Source organism: Ovis canadensis, chromosome 18 (genome assembly GCF_042477335.2).
Source record: "Ovis canadensis isolate MfBH-ARS-UI-01 breed Bighorn chromosome 18, ARS-UI_OviCan_v2, whole genome shotgun sequence".
Taxonomy (NCBI): Eukaryota; Metazoa; Chordata; class Mammalia; order Artiodactyla; family Bovidae; genus Ovis; species Ovis canadensis.
The window spans coordinates 18,905,722-18,918,502 of NC_091262.1; the positions used below are offsets into that span (position 1 = coordinate 18,905,722).

Here is a 12,781-nt window from a genome sequence, read left to right on the forward strand (position 1 = left end):
ACGCAGGTTTTGCTCCGTTCATGTGGGCAGCCGCATACTGCTGAGGGGTGTTAGGCATGGGTTACATTGTTCTGTTCTGTGCTCAGTCATTCAGTTGTGTCCAACTCTTTGTGACCCCATGGACTATGGCCCTCCAGACTCCTCTGTCCATGGGATTCTCCTGGCAAGAATACTAGAGCGGGTTGCCATTTGCTCCTCCAAGGGATCTTCCTGACGCAGGGATTGAAGCTGTGTCTCTTGAATCTCCTGCATTGACAGGCAGATTCTTCACCACTGCACTCCCTGGGAAGCCCAGGTTACATTATGGAGACAATGGGACAGAATGTGCTGTGGGTTGGAGGGAAAAGGAAAGCTGACGGTATTGCACTGCCTTCTTGTCATCTTCCCCAGTGTGAGCGGGAGATCCCTTCCCTGAGAATAGATTTTTTTGATAGAAGGTGGGAGAGGAATGGAGGACATTGAATGCCGAAGTGGGTGGACTGTCAGAAAGGGAAGGCGGTGTACAGCCCAGGCAGGACACCACTTTCGTTCTCAGCATTGCTTAGTGCCCGCATCGTCAGGCTGGCCCTGGTTTTCTTCCCAGAGAGTTTTTTTTAAGTCAAATGAAAAGAGGTGCCTTACAATGAATTTCAGCCTGAAGCTTCACTGGAGTGGATGAGGGGGGGATTTCTCCGAGCTCCCACAGGTCCCCATGGGAGAATGAGCGTGGGGCCAGGCACTGCTGTTCTTGCTGAGTCTTGGGCAAGATACCGCCTCAGCCAGTGCTCTGGTTAGCTTCCACCTGTGGGCATTTATGGGCAGAAAGAAAGGTCCAGATGGAGCCCCTGGTACCTGCAGAACCAGGGCTATACCAGATTTCAAGCATCTTTGCTTTTCATTTGTACAGAGCCACGCACCTGGGAAATCCCAGGGAGCTTTAAAGAACATAACTTTTTGTTTGTTTGTTTGCACCACACAGCATGTGGGATCTTAGTTCCCTGACCAGGGAATGAACCCCAGCCCCCTGCATGGGGAGTGTGGAGTCTTAGCCACTGGACCCCCAGTGTGTTACCAGCTCAGTCGTGTCCGACTCATTATGACCCCATGGACTGTAGCCCACCAGGCTCCTCTGTCCATGGGATTCTCCAGGCAAGGATACTGGAGTGGGTTGCCATTCCCTTTTCTAGGGGATCTTCCCAACCCGGGGATCGAACCTGGTTCTCCTGCATTGCAGGCATATTCTTCACCATCTGAACCACCTGGGAAGTCCCAAAATATAACTTTTAGAAATGACTCTCTTGTTGTGTTCTCATGTAAGTGATATATGGTCATTCAAGCATATAAAACCAGTTCCTGCCCAAGTAGAGTAACTTAGGAAGTCACTATTAGTGTGATAATACTGACAAATAATTGTCTCTGATCGATGACTTGGTAAGCATCGTCTTCTGCAACTTCCATCATTGGATGGAGTCTTTCCAGCAACTAAGTGTTATGTGTGGAATAGTTTAGTTATGAAAACAGGGTCTTATGTGGGGTTACTGGGCCTATCAGTTGGAAATCTTGGCAAAAAAAAAAACCCACACTGCTAGTTATGATTTTTCATTATAATTCATGACGAAGTAATAACTTTGTTATTGGCAAGACAAATAATCAAAATTAATTGACATGTTTTCTTCTCTTATTCTTGGAGGTACTGCACACACCTGACTATGTCTTTTTAAAAATTTTTTTAGGACAGATTTCTGCGTACACAAAGATGAACCTTGTGACACCGTTGGTAAGTTTAGAGTTAAATAATAACTCTGTACTCTCTGATAACGTGGAGACGTGATAACCCTTCCAGTCTGAAAGCGCCATCCTTAGAGAAGCTCTGCTTTTTCTGTTCCCTCTGTTTTTGATAAATTTGGTCTTTGATTTTATTTTGCTTTTCTTCTTTCCTACAAAGTGTTGCAATTTCTTATGGCAGAAGTCATCTAGACAAAGGGTTAATAGGGAAGAAATGTAAAGTGCAGCCCAGGGGAGGAGCCTCCAGGCTGCCCCGAGGTGACTCACTGGGTTGCCTCTTGATCACCAGTGAGGAGGGGGACCTCACTGAGTTACATGATGGTCATGAGACAGAAGCTTCACCAAGTGTCCTCAGAGGTGAGATGTGACTGCAGGGTGGTGGGAATGGCGTGTTTCTCAGCCTTGGCACCAGGCCCATCGCTTTCTGCTCGAACGGTAGCAATACTGACACGAAACACAGGAAAATACCGATCCCCTCTCCCCCAGCCCTTCAGCCTGTACCACCTTCCCCAGTTTCCCCTTCACTTGCTGTTTTCTTTCTCTCCTGTCCTCAGTTATGTCTGGCTTGCTCTAGACCTCTCATAGATTTTGAATTGGAACCGGTCTTTGGGTGCAGGAATAGAGTACTTGGCTAAGGGGAAATACCAAGAGGGTGGCCAGTTTTGTCTGCTGTAGCACAAACTTCTATTCACTAGGAGGTTGAAATATTGAACCATCAGAAGCACAGTTTGGAACTGAATTATAGGAAAAGTGAAGGAAAATGATATAGAATTGAATATATCTATTATTGTGGAATTCAGATGTTACACGGAGAAGGCAATGGCATCCCACTCCAGTACTCTTGCCTGGAAAATCCCATGGATGGAGGAGCCTGGTAGGCTGCAGTCCATGGGGTCGCTAAGAGTTAGACACGACTGAGTGACTTCACTTTCACTTTTCACTTTCATGCATTGGAAAAGGAAATGGCAACCCACTCCAGTGTTCTTGCCTGGAGAATCCCAGGGATGGGGGAGCCTGGTGGGCTGCCATCTAAGGGGTCGCAGAGTCAGACACGACTGACACAACTTAGCAGTAGCAGCAGCAGATGTTACAAACCTGTGCTTCCCGTTGAGTCCTGGCAGCAGGTAATCCCGAGCCTTTGCTTTGGCTCTGCCACATACGAGCTGGGTGACCTTCAGTGAAGTGAAGTCACTCAGTCCTACTCCTTGCGACCCCATGAACTATAGCCTGCCAAGCTCCTCTGTCCATGGGATTTTCCAGGCAAGAATACTATTGGAGTGGGTTGCCATTTCCTTTTTCAGGGGATCTTCCCAACCCAGGAATCAAACCCAGGTCTCCCGCATTGCAGGCCGATTCCTTACCGGCTGAGCCACATGGGAAGCCCTTAGTAAATCTCCATAATCCGTAAAACGGTCACTTTGGACAAGGTCACTTATAAGGTCTTTCCAAATCTTGTAGAATGATAGCTAGCATTTATGCCGCCTTGTAGAATTTAAAAATGATTTTTTTATACTATACTTTATCAATCCTCTAAAGTCTGAGAACTAAGTGTTAAAAACCAACTAGCCAATCCATGCTTTGTTATTTGGGAGCTGTCTCCATAATGGAATTACTAGACAAATGCAACGTGCAGGAGGCTTCAAGAGAGGGTTAGCTGATGCCCGTCTGAGTCTGATTGGGACTGGAGAGGACTGGGGTATGTCCACCTCTGGCAGTCCCCTGCCGGGACTGCCAAAGCATATGCTATCTGGAGGACTGTCTGCTCTGTCCCAGTGTTCACAAGTCAGCTCTGACAGCTTTAACTCGTGTGCTGTGTCCTTTAGCAGGGCTAGAGAGGCTGGGTCACCACTGTTAATTGAATGAGGGAATAAAATTGAATGCAAATGAATAGACGCCAATATTTTTGAATTGGTGTGCATCTGATGAAATGGTTTTCTTTTATGTCATTTAGAGCTGGCTTTAATTTTTTTTTTGAATATATCACTATCATATCTGCACAGCAGCTGGCTCTCTCATGCGTCCTTCCCTCATCTAAACCACATACCCGTGTGACCTATATTCATCTGCTAGGCAGTTATAGCAAAATACCACGACTGGGAGGCTTAAACACAGTCAGTTATTGCCTCACAGTTCTGGAGGCTGAAGTTCAGAATGGGAACGTCCACAGGGTCGATGTCTCCTGGAACTTCCTGCTTGGCTTGCAGATGGCCATCCCCTGCTCGAGAGAAGGGTCCTCCGTGCCTTCTCTCTGTGTGTGCCTGTGCCCCAGCCTCCTTTTTTTATAAGGACACCACTTATCTTCGATCACAGCCCCACTCTGATGACCTTATTTAAACTTAATTACCTCTTCAAAGTCCCTGTCCCCAAATATCTCCATGCTGAGGGTTGTGGCTTCAACTTACGGTTTGGGGGAGGACCCAGTGCAATCCATAATGTTACTCATTTGACACTTAACCACATACTGTCAGTTTCTTTAAAAACAGTCACAAAACCCACATGGTGTTTATTTAGTATACATTTATCCTAATATGTCACAATTTACTTGTATCCAGTTAGCCAGTAAGAATAATGGGTGCATTTGATGAAAATAATAATTTGAACACTGGGCTTATGGAAGTCCTACAGCAGTCTCATCCAGTTTACTTCTATATTTTTTTTATCTTCATATTTTGTGAAATAATTATAGAAGTTCTTTAAGTTGTCAAAATAGTACAGGAAAGTCTCTTATCAATCATTGGGCTTCTTATAGTGACATCTCACCTAACTGTAGTGGATTTCCAAAGCCAGGAAACTGATTGGGACAACGCAGTGAACTAGACTACAGATCTTGTTCAGGTTTCACTGATTTTTCCATTCATTCATTTTGGGGTTTGCTTTTACCTGTTGTTCCATGACATTTTGTCATGTGTAAATTCGTCCATCCACCTCAACAATCAAGAGCAAAACTGGTTCGTCCCTGCCAAACAGTTCCCTTAGGCTGGCCCTGAATCACCCTTTCCTTCCCTGTCTTTCCCTAATCCTGGCTACTACCTACCCATAATCTGTCACTATGATTTTGTCATTCCAGCGTCCCACAGAGTGGAAAAATAATCTGAATCACATAGATATGCAGTTGCCAACGCCAGGAGATTTTGAGCAGCTGCCTCAAATCTCAGAATCCAGCTGTAGTAGGAGGGGCTGTCCTGAGTCCTTTAGAAAATAAAATAGTCTGGTACCTTGAGAAACTGGGGAAGCTTGGGGTTTATCAACATTTTGTATTTGGTATGTAGTAGTGTTTTGTTTTGTTTTTTTTTTTTTTGCTTTGTTGTTTTATTTAGGATATAACTTATAGGAAGTAAAGCATACAAATCTTGATGGATTTAAAACATTAATGCCTATACTTGTTTTCTGGTTTATCTCTTATTTATTGAAATAATTTTAAAGGAGTGTTTTGAGTCCAGTTTTAATCTGTTTTTTAAAATTGTGGTTATAACATAAAATTTACCATCCTAACCATTTTTTAGTGGATAGTTCAGTGGCATTAAATAGGCCCACATTGTTGTGTAATCATATCCCTGTACTCTCAGAGCAATACTCATAGTAAGATATGGAATGTTCTCAGCCCCCAGAAGGTTCCCTCATGCTTCCTTCACGTCCTCCAGAGGTGTGCCCCCAAAGGTAGCCTACTATTATAAATGTTTAAATCCCTGTTTTTTAACAGTTTAATTTTAAAATAGTTTAAACTTCGAAGTTAAATTTGAATGGTTCATTTGAAGAATCTCTGAGGTGCTGAGTGGAGTTTGGGGTTCCATGAATAGTGCCTCCCTCTACATTGCTCAGTGTGCACTAGTCAGCTCCCCAGACAGGATTCCCAGCTGTGGAGACAAGCAGAAAGGGCATCCGTCAGAAGTGGGACCGACCAAGGCTAGAGGACCTGCTTGGAGCACAGCTAGCGCCTGAGGGGCCCTCAGGGCGAGGCCTGTGCGGAGGTCGGTGGCCGGGCTGTGGGGACGGCCCCCTCTGCTCCCTCAGCCACGTGTCACTGCCTCTGAGGCCTGCCCTCGATCACGTGACTGCCTCTCTCCACCCTGACCTGCGTGGGGGCGAGGGGGCTCTGGCCCTTCGGGGAGACACAGGGGAGACACAGGCACGTCCCCAATGTGTGCATGTACTGGGGGTCTGCCGAGAGGGTGCTTTACCAAGGAAGGGTGGTGCTGACAGCGAAGGATGACGGTGCTCTCTGCACGTCTGAGCTCTAAGACTGAAGCCCGAGACGCCGACATGCCGCGTGTGCACTTGGCAGGGTTCCTACTGACACAGGTGAGGGGGCTTCCGTGACCCCGATTCTAGGGCAGTCCTGATTCCTGCAGGGGTGAGGCCACACCAAGCGGCTCCACATTGGCCAGGAGCTCGACGGAGCAGACGAGTGGACACACGTTTAAATAATCATGCCAGGTAGACCCTCCCACCCTGTTAGGCTACTGTGGGGGGAAGGGTCCCACTCACCTCCAGCTTGGGGAAGACACACTCAAGGAGAACTGAAGACAACTCTTGAGGCAGGAGGATCTGGGAAAGCAGGCTTCTTCTCTAACAGAAGCAGCTGCTGCCTCACTGTGGTCCCATTGGGGCATATTTCAGACTTGCCTTTGTGGGATGTGGCCTTTCCTCTGTTGAGTTGCTTCATCCTGCAAGATCTGCTTGCCTGCCACCATCCTGATGCTGAGGGCTCCTAGGTGAGAAGAGGGTGCCGGGAAGTGCAGAGTCGTGGGCACGGGAGATCCCTGAAGGCCGTGCTGATCCTTTGCTCTCCTCCTCCCAGACCCCCAGGCCTCTCTGTGGTCCAGGCATGATCATCCATGTCTCTTTGCAGCCTGGTTGACCAGACACATCTTTTTAAAAAACTTATCTAATTTAATTGGAGCATAATTGCTTTACAATAATGTGTGGGTTTTTGGCATACAACAATATGAAGCAGCCATGGGTATAAATATGTCCACTCCCTCTTGAACCTCCCTCCCACCTCCCAATCCATCCCACCACTCTAAGTTGTCAAAGAGCACTAGTTTGAGCTCATTTTATCATATAGAAAATTCTGCCTGGCTATCTATTGTTCTCATGGTAATATATATGTTTCCATGGTACTCTTTCAATTCATCCCACACTCCTTTGCCTACTGTGTCCGCAAGTCTGTTCTTATGTCTGCATCTCCATTGCTGCCCTGCAAGTAGGTTCATCAGCACCATCTTTCTAGAGTCCAAGTATATGCATTAATATATGATATTTGGTTTTCTCTTTCTGACATTTCATTCTGAATCATAGGCTCAAGGTTTATCCAGTTCATTAGAACTGACTCAAATGTGTTCGTTTTTATAGCTGAGTGATATTCCATTGTGCATATATACCAAAACTTCTTTATCCATTCATCTGTCGATGGACATCTAGGTTGCTTTCATGTGCTAGCTATTGTAAATACTGCTACAGTGAGCACTGGGGTACACGTGTCCTTTTCAGTTATGATTTTCCCAGGGTATATGCCCACTAGTGGGATTGTTGGGTCATATGATAGTTTAATTCCTAGATTTTTGAGGAATCTCCATACTGTTCTCCATAGTGGCTGTATCAATTTATATTCCCACCAAGAGTGCAAGATTTTCTCCACACCCTCCCAGCATTTATTGTGTGTAGACTTTTTGATGATGGCCATTCTGACTGGTGTGAGGTTGCATCTCATTGTAGTTTGGATTTGCATTTCTCTAATAATGAGTGATGTTGAGCATCTTTTCATGTGTTTATTAGTCATCTGTATGTATTCTTTGGAGAAATGTCTGTTTAGGTCTTTGGCCCACTTTTTGATTGGGCTGTTTATATTTCTGGTATTGAGTTGCATGAGCTGCTTGTGTATTTTGTAAATTAATCCTTTGTCAGTTGTTTCATTTGCTGTTATTTTCCATCATTCTGAGGGTTGTCTTTGCACCTTGTTTATAGCTTCCTTTAAGAATTTTCCACAGTTTATTGTGATACTCACAGGCAAAGGCTTTGGCTTAGCCAATGAAGCAGAAGTAGATGTTTTTCTGAAATTCTCTTGATTTTTCTATAATCCAACAGATGTTGGCAATTTGATCTCTGGTTCCTCTGCCTTTTCTAAATTCAGCTTGCACATCTGGAAGTTCTTGGTTCATGTACTGTTGAAGCCTAGATTGGAGAATTTTGAGCATTACTTTGCTAGTGTGTGAGATGAGTATAATTGTGTGGTAGTTTGAACATTCTTTGGCCTTGCCATTCTTTGGGATTAGAATGAAAACTGATCTTTTCCAGTCCTGTGGCCACTGCTGAGTTTTCCAAATTTGCTGGCCTATTGAGTGCAGCACTTTTCACAGCATCATCTTTTAGGATTTGAATTAGCTCAGCTGGAATTCCATCACCTCCACTAGCTTTGTTCATAGTGAGCAATGTTTCCTTAGGTCCACTTGACACCAGGATGTCTGGCTCTGGGGTGAGTGATCACACCATCGTGGTTATCTGGGTCATGAAGATTTTTTTTTATAGTTCTGTGTATTCTTGCCACTTCTTAATATCTTCTGCTTCTGTTAGGTCCATACCATTTCTGTCCTTTATTGTGTCCATCTTTGCATGAAATGTTCCCTTGGTATCTCTAATTTTCTTGAAGAGATCTCTAGTTTTTCCCATTCTATTGTTTTCCTCTATTCTTCGCATTGATCACCTAGGAAGGCTTTCTTATCTCTCCTTGCTATTCTTTGGAACTCTGTGTTCAAATGAGTATATCTTTCCTTTTATCCTTTGCGTTTCACTTCTCTCCTCTTCTCAGCTATTTGTAAGGCCTCCTCAGACAACCATTTTGCCCTTTTGCATTTCTACTTCTTAGGGATGATTTTGATCACCACCTCCTGTACAATGTTACAAACCTCTGTCCATAGTTCTTTAGGCACTCTATCTATCACATGTAATCCCTTGAATCTATTTGTTACTTCCACTGTATAACCATAGGGGATTTGATTTAGGTCATACCTGAATGGTCTAGTGGTTTTCCCTACTTTATTCAATTTAAGTCTGAATTTTGCAATAAGGAGTTCATGATCTGAGCCACAGTCAGCTCCTGGTCTTATATTTTCTGACTGTACAGAGCGTATCCATCTTCAGCTGCAAATAATAGAATCAATCTGATTTTGGTATTGAACAGCTGGTGGTGTCCATGTATAGACTTGTCCCTTGTGTTGTTGGAAGAAGGTAATGGGAATACCAGACCACCTTACCTGCCTCCTGAGAAATCTGTATGCAAGTCGAGAAGCAGCAGATAGATCTGGACATGGAACAATGGACTGGTTCCAAACTGGGAAAGGAGTATGTCAAGGCTGTATATTGTCACCTTTTGCTTAGAATTCCAAATTCCATGGACTGCACAGTCTAATGGGTCACAAAGAGCTGGACACAACTGAGTGACTTCCACTTTGGACTTCCCTGATAGTTCAGTTGGTAAAGAATCCACCTGCAATGCAGAAGACCCTGGCTTGATTCCTGAGTCAAGAAGATCTGCTGGAGAAGGGATAGGCTACCCACTCTAGTATTCTTGGGCTTTCCTGTGGCTCAACTGATAAAGAATCCACCTGCAGTGCGGGAGACCCAGATTTGATCCCTGTGTTGGGAAGATACCCTGGAGAAGGAATAGGCTGCCCACTCCAGTATTCTGGCCTGGAGACTATATTCCATGGGGTTGCAGAGTTGGACAGCTTCACTCAATTTGCTTATTTAACTTATATACAGAGTACATCATGCAAAGTGCCAGGTTGGATAAAGTACAAGCTGGAATCAAATTGCAATGAGAAATATCAATAACCTCAGATATGCAGATGATACCACCCTTATGGCTGAAAGGGAATAGGAACTAAAGAGCCTCTTGATGAAAGTTAAAGAGGAGAATGAAAAAGTTGGCTTAAAACTCAGCATTCAAAAAACAAAGATCATAGCATCCAGTCCCATCACTTCATGATAAATAGATGAGGAAACAATGGAAACAGTGACAGACTTTCTTTTCTTGGGTTCCGAAAGCACTGCAGATGGTGACTGCAGTCATGAAATTAAAAGAAGCTTGCTACTTGGAAGAAAAGCTATGACCAACCTAGACAGCATATTATAAAGCAGAGATATTACTTTGCCGATGAAGGTCCATCTAGTCAAAGCTATGGTTTTTCCAGTAGTCATGTATGGTTGTAAGAGTTGACCCATAAGGAAGGCTGAGTGTCAAAGAATTGATGCTTGTGAACTGTGGTGCTGGAGAGAATTCTTGAGAGTCCCTTGGACTGCAAGGAGATCCAACCAGTCCATCCTACAGGAAATCAGTCCTGAATATTCATTGAAAGGACTGATGCTGAAGCTGAGACTCCAATACTTCGGCCATCTGAAGTGAAGAATTGACTCACTGGAAAAAAAAAAAACCCTGATGCTGGGAAAGATTGAAGTGGGAGGATAAGGGGATGACAGAGGATGAGATGGTTTGATGGCATCACTGATTCAATGGACATGAGTTTGAGTAAAGTCCAGGAATTGGTGATGAACAGGGAAGCCTGGCGTGCTGCGGTCCATAGGGTCATAAAGAGTCAGGCACGACTGAGCGACTGAACTGAACTGGTAGTTTCCTTTGCTGTGTAAAACTTTTCAGTTTAATTAGGTCCCACTTGTTTAGTTTTTATTGTTTTATCTGTACCCTGGATGGTGGATCACAGGATCTTGCTGTGATTTATGTCAAAGAGTGTCCTGCATATGTTTTCCTCTAAGATTTTGATGGTCTCTGGTCTTCCATTTAGGTTTTTAGTCCTTTTTGAGTTTATCTTTGTGTATGGTATTAGAAAGTGTTCTAATTTCATTCTTTCACACACAGCTGTCCCGTTTTCCTAGCACCACTTATTGAAGAGACTGTCTTTTCCCCATTGTATATTCTTGCCTCCTCTGTCAAAGATGAGGTACCCGTAGGTGCACGGGTTTATCTCTGGCCTTTCTATCTTGTTCCATTGGTCTATATTTCTGTTTTTGTGCCAGTACCATACTGTCTTGTTGACTGTAGCTTTGTAGTATAGTGTAAAATCAGGAAGGTTGATTTTTTCCAACTCTGTTCTTTTTTTTTTTTCTCTCTCTTGTTTTTTTGATGATCCAGTGGATATTAGTATTAAAAGAAACGTTCCCAATGATGAAAGTTAGTTGTTCATTTTCTTTTTTTTTTTTTGCATTTATTTATTTATTTATTTTTTAAATTTTAAAATCTTTAATTCTTACATGCATTCCCAAACATGAACCCCCCTCCCACCTCCCTCCCTATAACATCTTTCTGGGTCATCCCCATGCACCAGCCCCAAGCATGCTGCATCCTGCATCAGACATAGACTGGCGATTCAATTCACATGATAGTATACATGTTAGAATGTCATTCTCCCAAATCCTCCCACCCTCTCCCTCTCCCTCTGAGTCCAAAAGTCCATTATACACATCTGTGTCTCTTTCCCTGTCTTGCATACAGGGTCGTCATTGCCATCTTCCTAAATTCCATATATATGTGTTAGTATACTGTATTGGTGTTTTTCTTTCTGGCTTACTTCACTCTGTATAATCGGCTCCAGTTTCATCCATCTCATCAGAACTGATTCAAATGAATTCTTTTTAATGGCTGAGTAATACTCCATTGTGTATATGTACCACAGCTTTCTTATCCATTCATCTGCTGATGGACATCTAGGTTGTTTCCATGTCCTGGCTATTATAAACAGTGCTGCGATGAACATTGGGGTACATGTGTCTCTTTCAATTCTGGTTTCCTCGGTGTGTATGCCCAGCAGTGGGATTGCTGGGTCATAAGGTAGTTCTATTTGCAATTTTTTAAGGAATCTCCACACTGTTCTCCATAGTGGCTGTACTAGTTTGCATTCCCACCAACAGTGTAGGAGGGTTCCCTTTTCTCCACACCCTCTCCAGCATTTATTGCTTGCAGATTTTTGGATCACAGCCATTCTGACTGGTGTGAAGTGGTACCTCATTGTGGTTTTGATTTGCATTTCTCTAATAATGAGTGATGTTGAGCATCTTTTCATGTGTTTGTTAGCCATCCATATGTCTTCTTTGGAGAAATGTCTATTTAGTTCTTTGGCCCATTTTTTGATTGGGTCGTTTATTTTTCTGGAATTGAGCTGCATAAGTTGCTTGTATATTTTTGAGATTAGTTGTTTGTCAGTTGCTTCATTTGCTATTATTTTCTCCCATTCCGAAGGCTGTCTTTTCACCTTGCTTATATTTTCCTTTGTTGTGCAGAAGCTTTTAATTTTAATTAGATCCCATTTGTTTATTTTTGCTTTTATTTCCAGAATTCTGGGAGGTGGATCATAGAGGATCCTGCTGTGATTTATGTCGGAGAGTGTTTTGCCTATGTTCTCCTCTAGGAATTTTATAGTTTCTGATCTTACATTTAGATCTTTAATCCATTTTGAGTTTATTTTTGTGTGCGGTGTTAGAAAGTGATCTAGTTTCATTCTTTTACAAGTGGTTGACCAGTTTTCCCAGCACCACTTGTTAAAGAGATTGTCTTTATTCCATTGTATATTCTTGCCTCCTTTGTCAAAGATAAGGTGTCCATATGTGTGTGGATTTATCTTCTGTTTTGTTCCATTGATCTATATTTCTGTCTTTGTGCCAGTACCATACTGTCTTGATGACTGTGGCTTTGTAGTAGAGCCTGAAGTCAGGCAAGTTGATTCCTCCAGTTCCATTCTTGTTTCTCAAGATTGCTTTGGCTATTCGAGGTTTTTTGTATTTCCATACAAATCTTGAAATTATTTGTTCTAGTTCTGTGAAAAATGTGGCTGGTAGTTTGATAGGGATTGCATTGAATTTGTAAATTGCGTTGGGTAGTATACTCATTTTCACTATATTGATTCTTCCAATCCATGAACATGGTATATTTCTCCATCTATTAGTGTCCTCTTTGATTTCTTTCATCAGTGTTTTATAGTTTTCTATATATAGGTCTTTAGTTTCTTTA

General features: G+C 43.1%; 1 protein-coding gene across 7 annotated transcripts in view; it reads left to right on the forward strand.

Moving 5' to 3' along the window:
- The window catches only part of ADAMTS17 (ADAM metallopeptidase with thrombospondin type 1 motif 17), a 398,399-nt gene that overhangs the window by 99,908 nt on the left and 285,710 nt on the right, over positions 1–12,781 (forward strand). For all 7 annotated transcript variants that reach the window (XM_069559119.1, XM_069559121.1, XM_069559120.1 and 4 more), the window contains exon 7: positions 1,713–1,756. In XM_069559119.1, the coding sequence (XP_069415220.1) occupies positions 1,713–1,756 (44 nt within the window). The remainder of the gene's footprint in view (positions 1–1,712; positions 1,757–12,781) is intronic.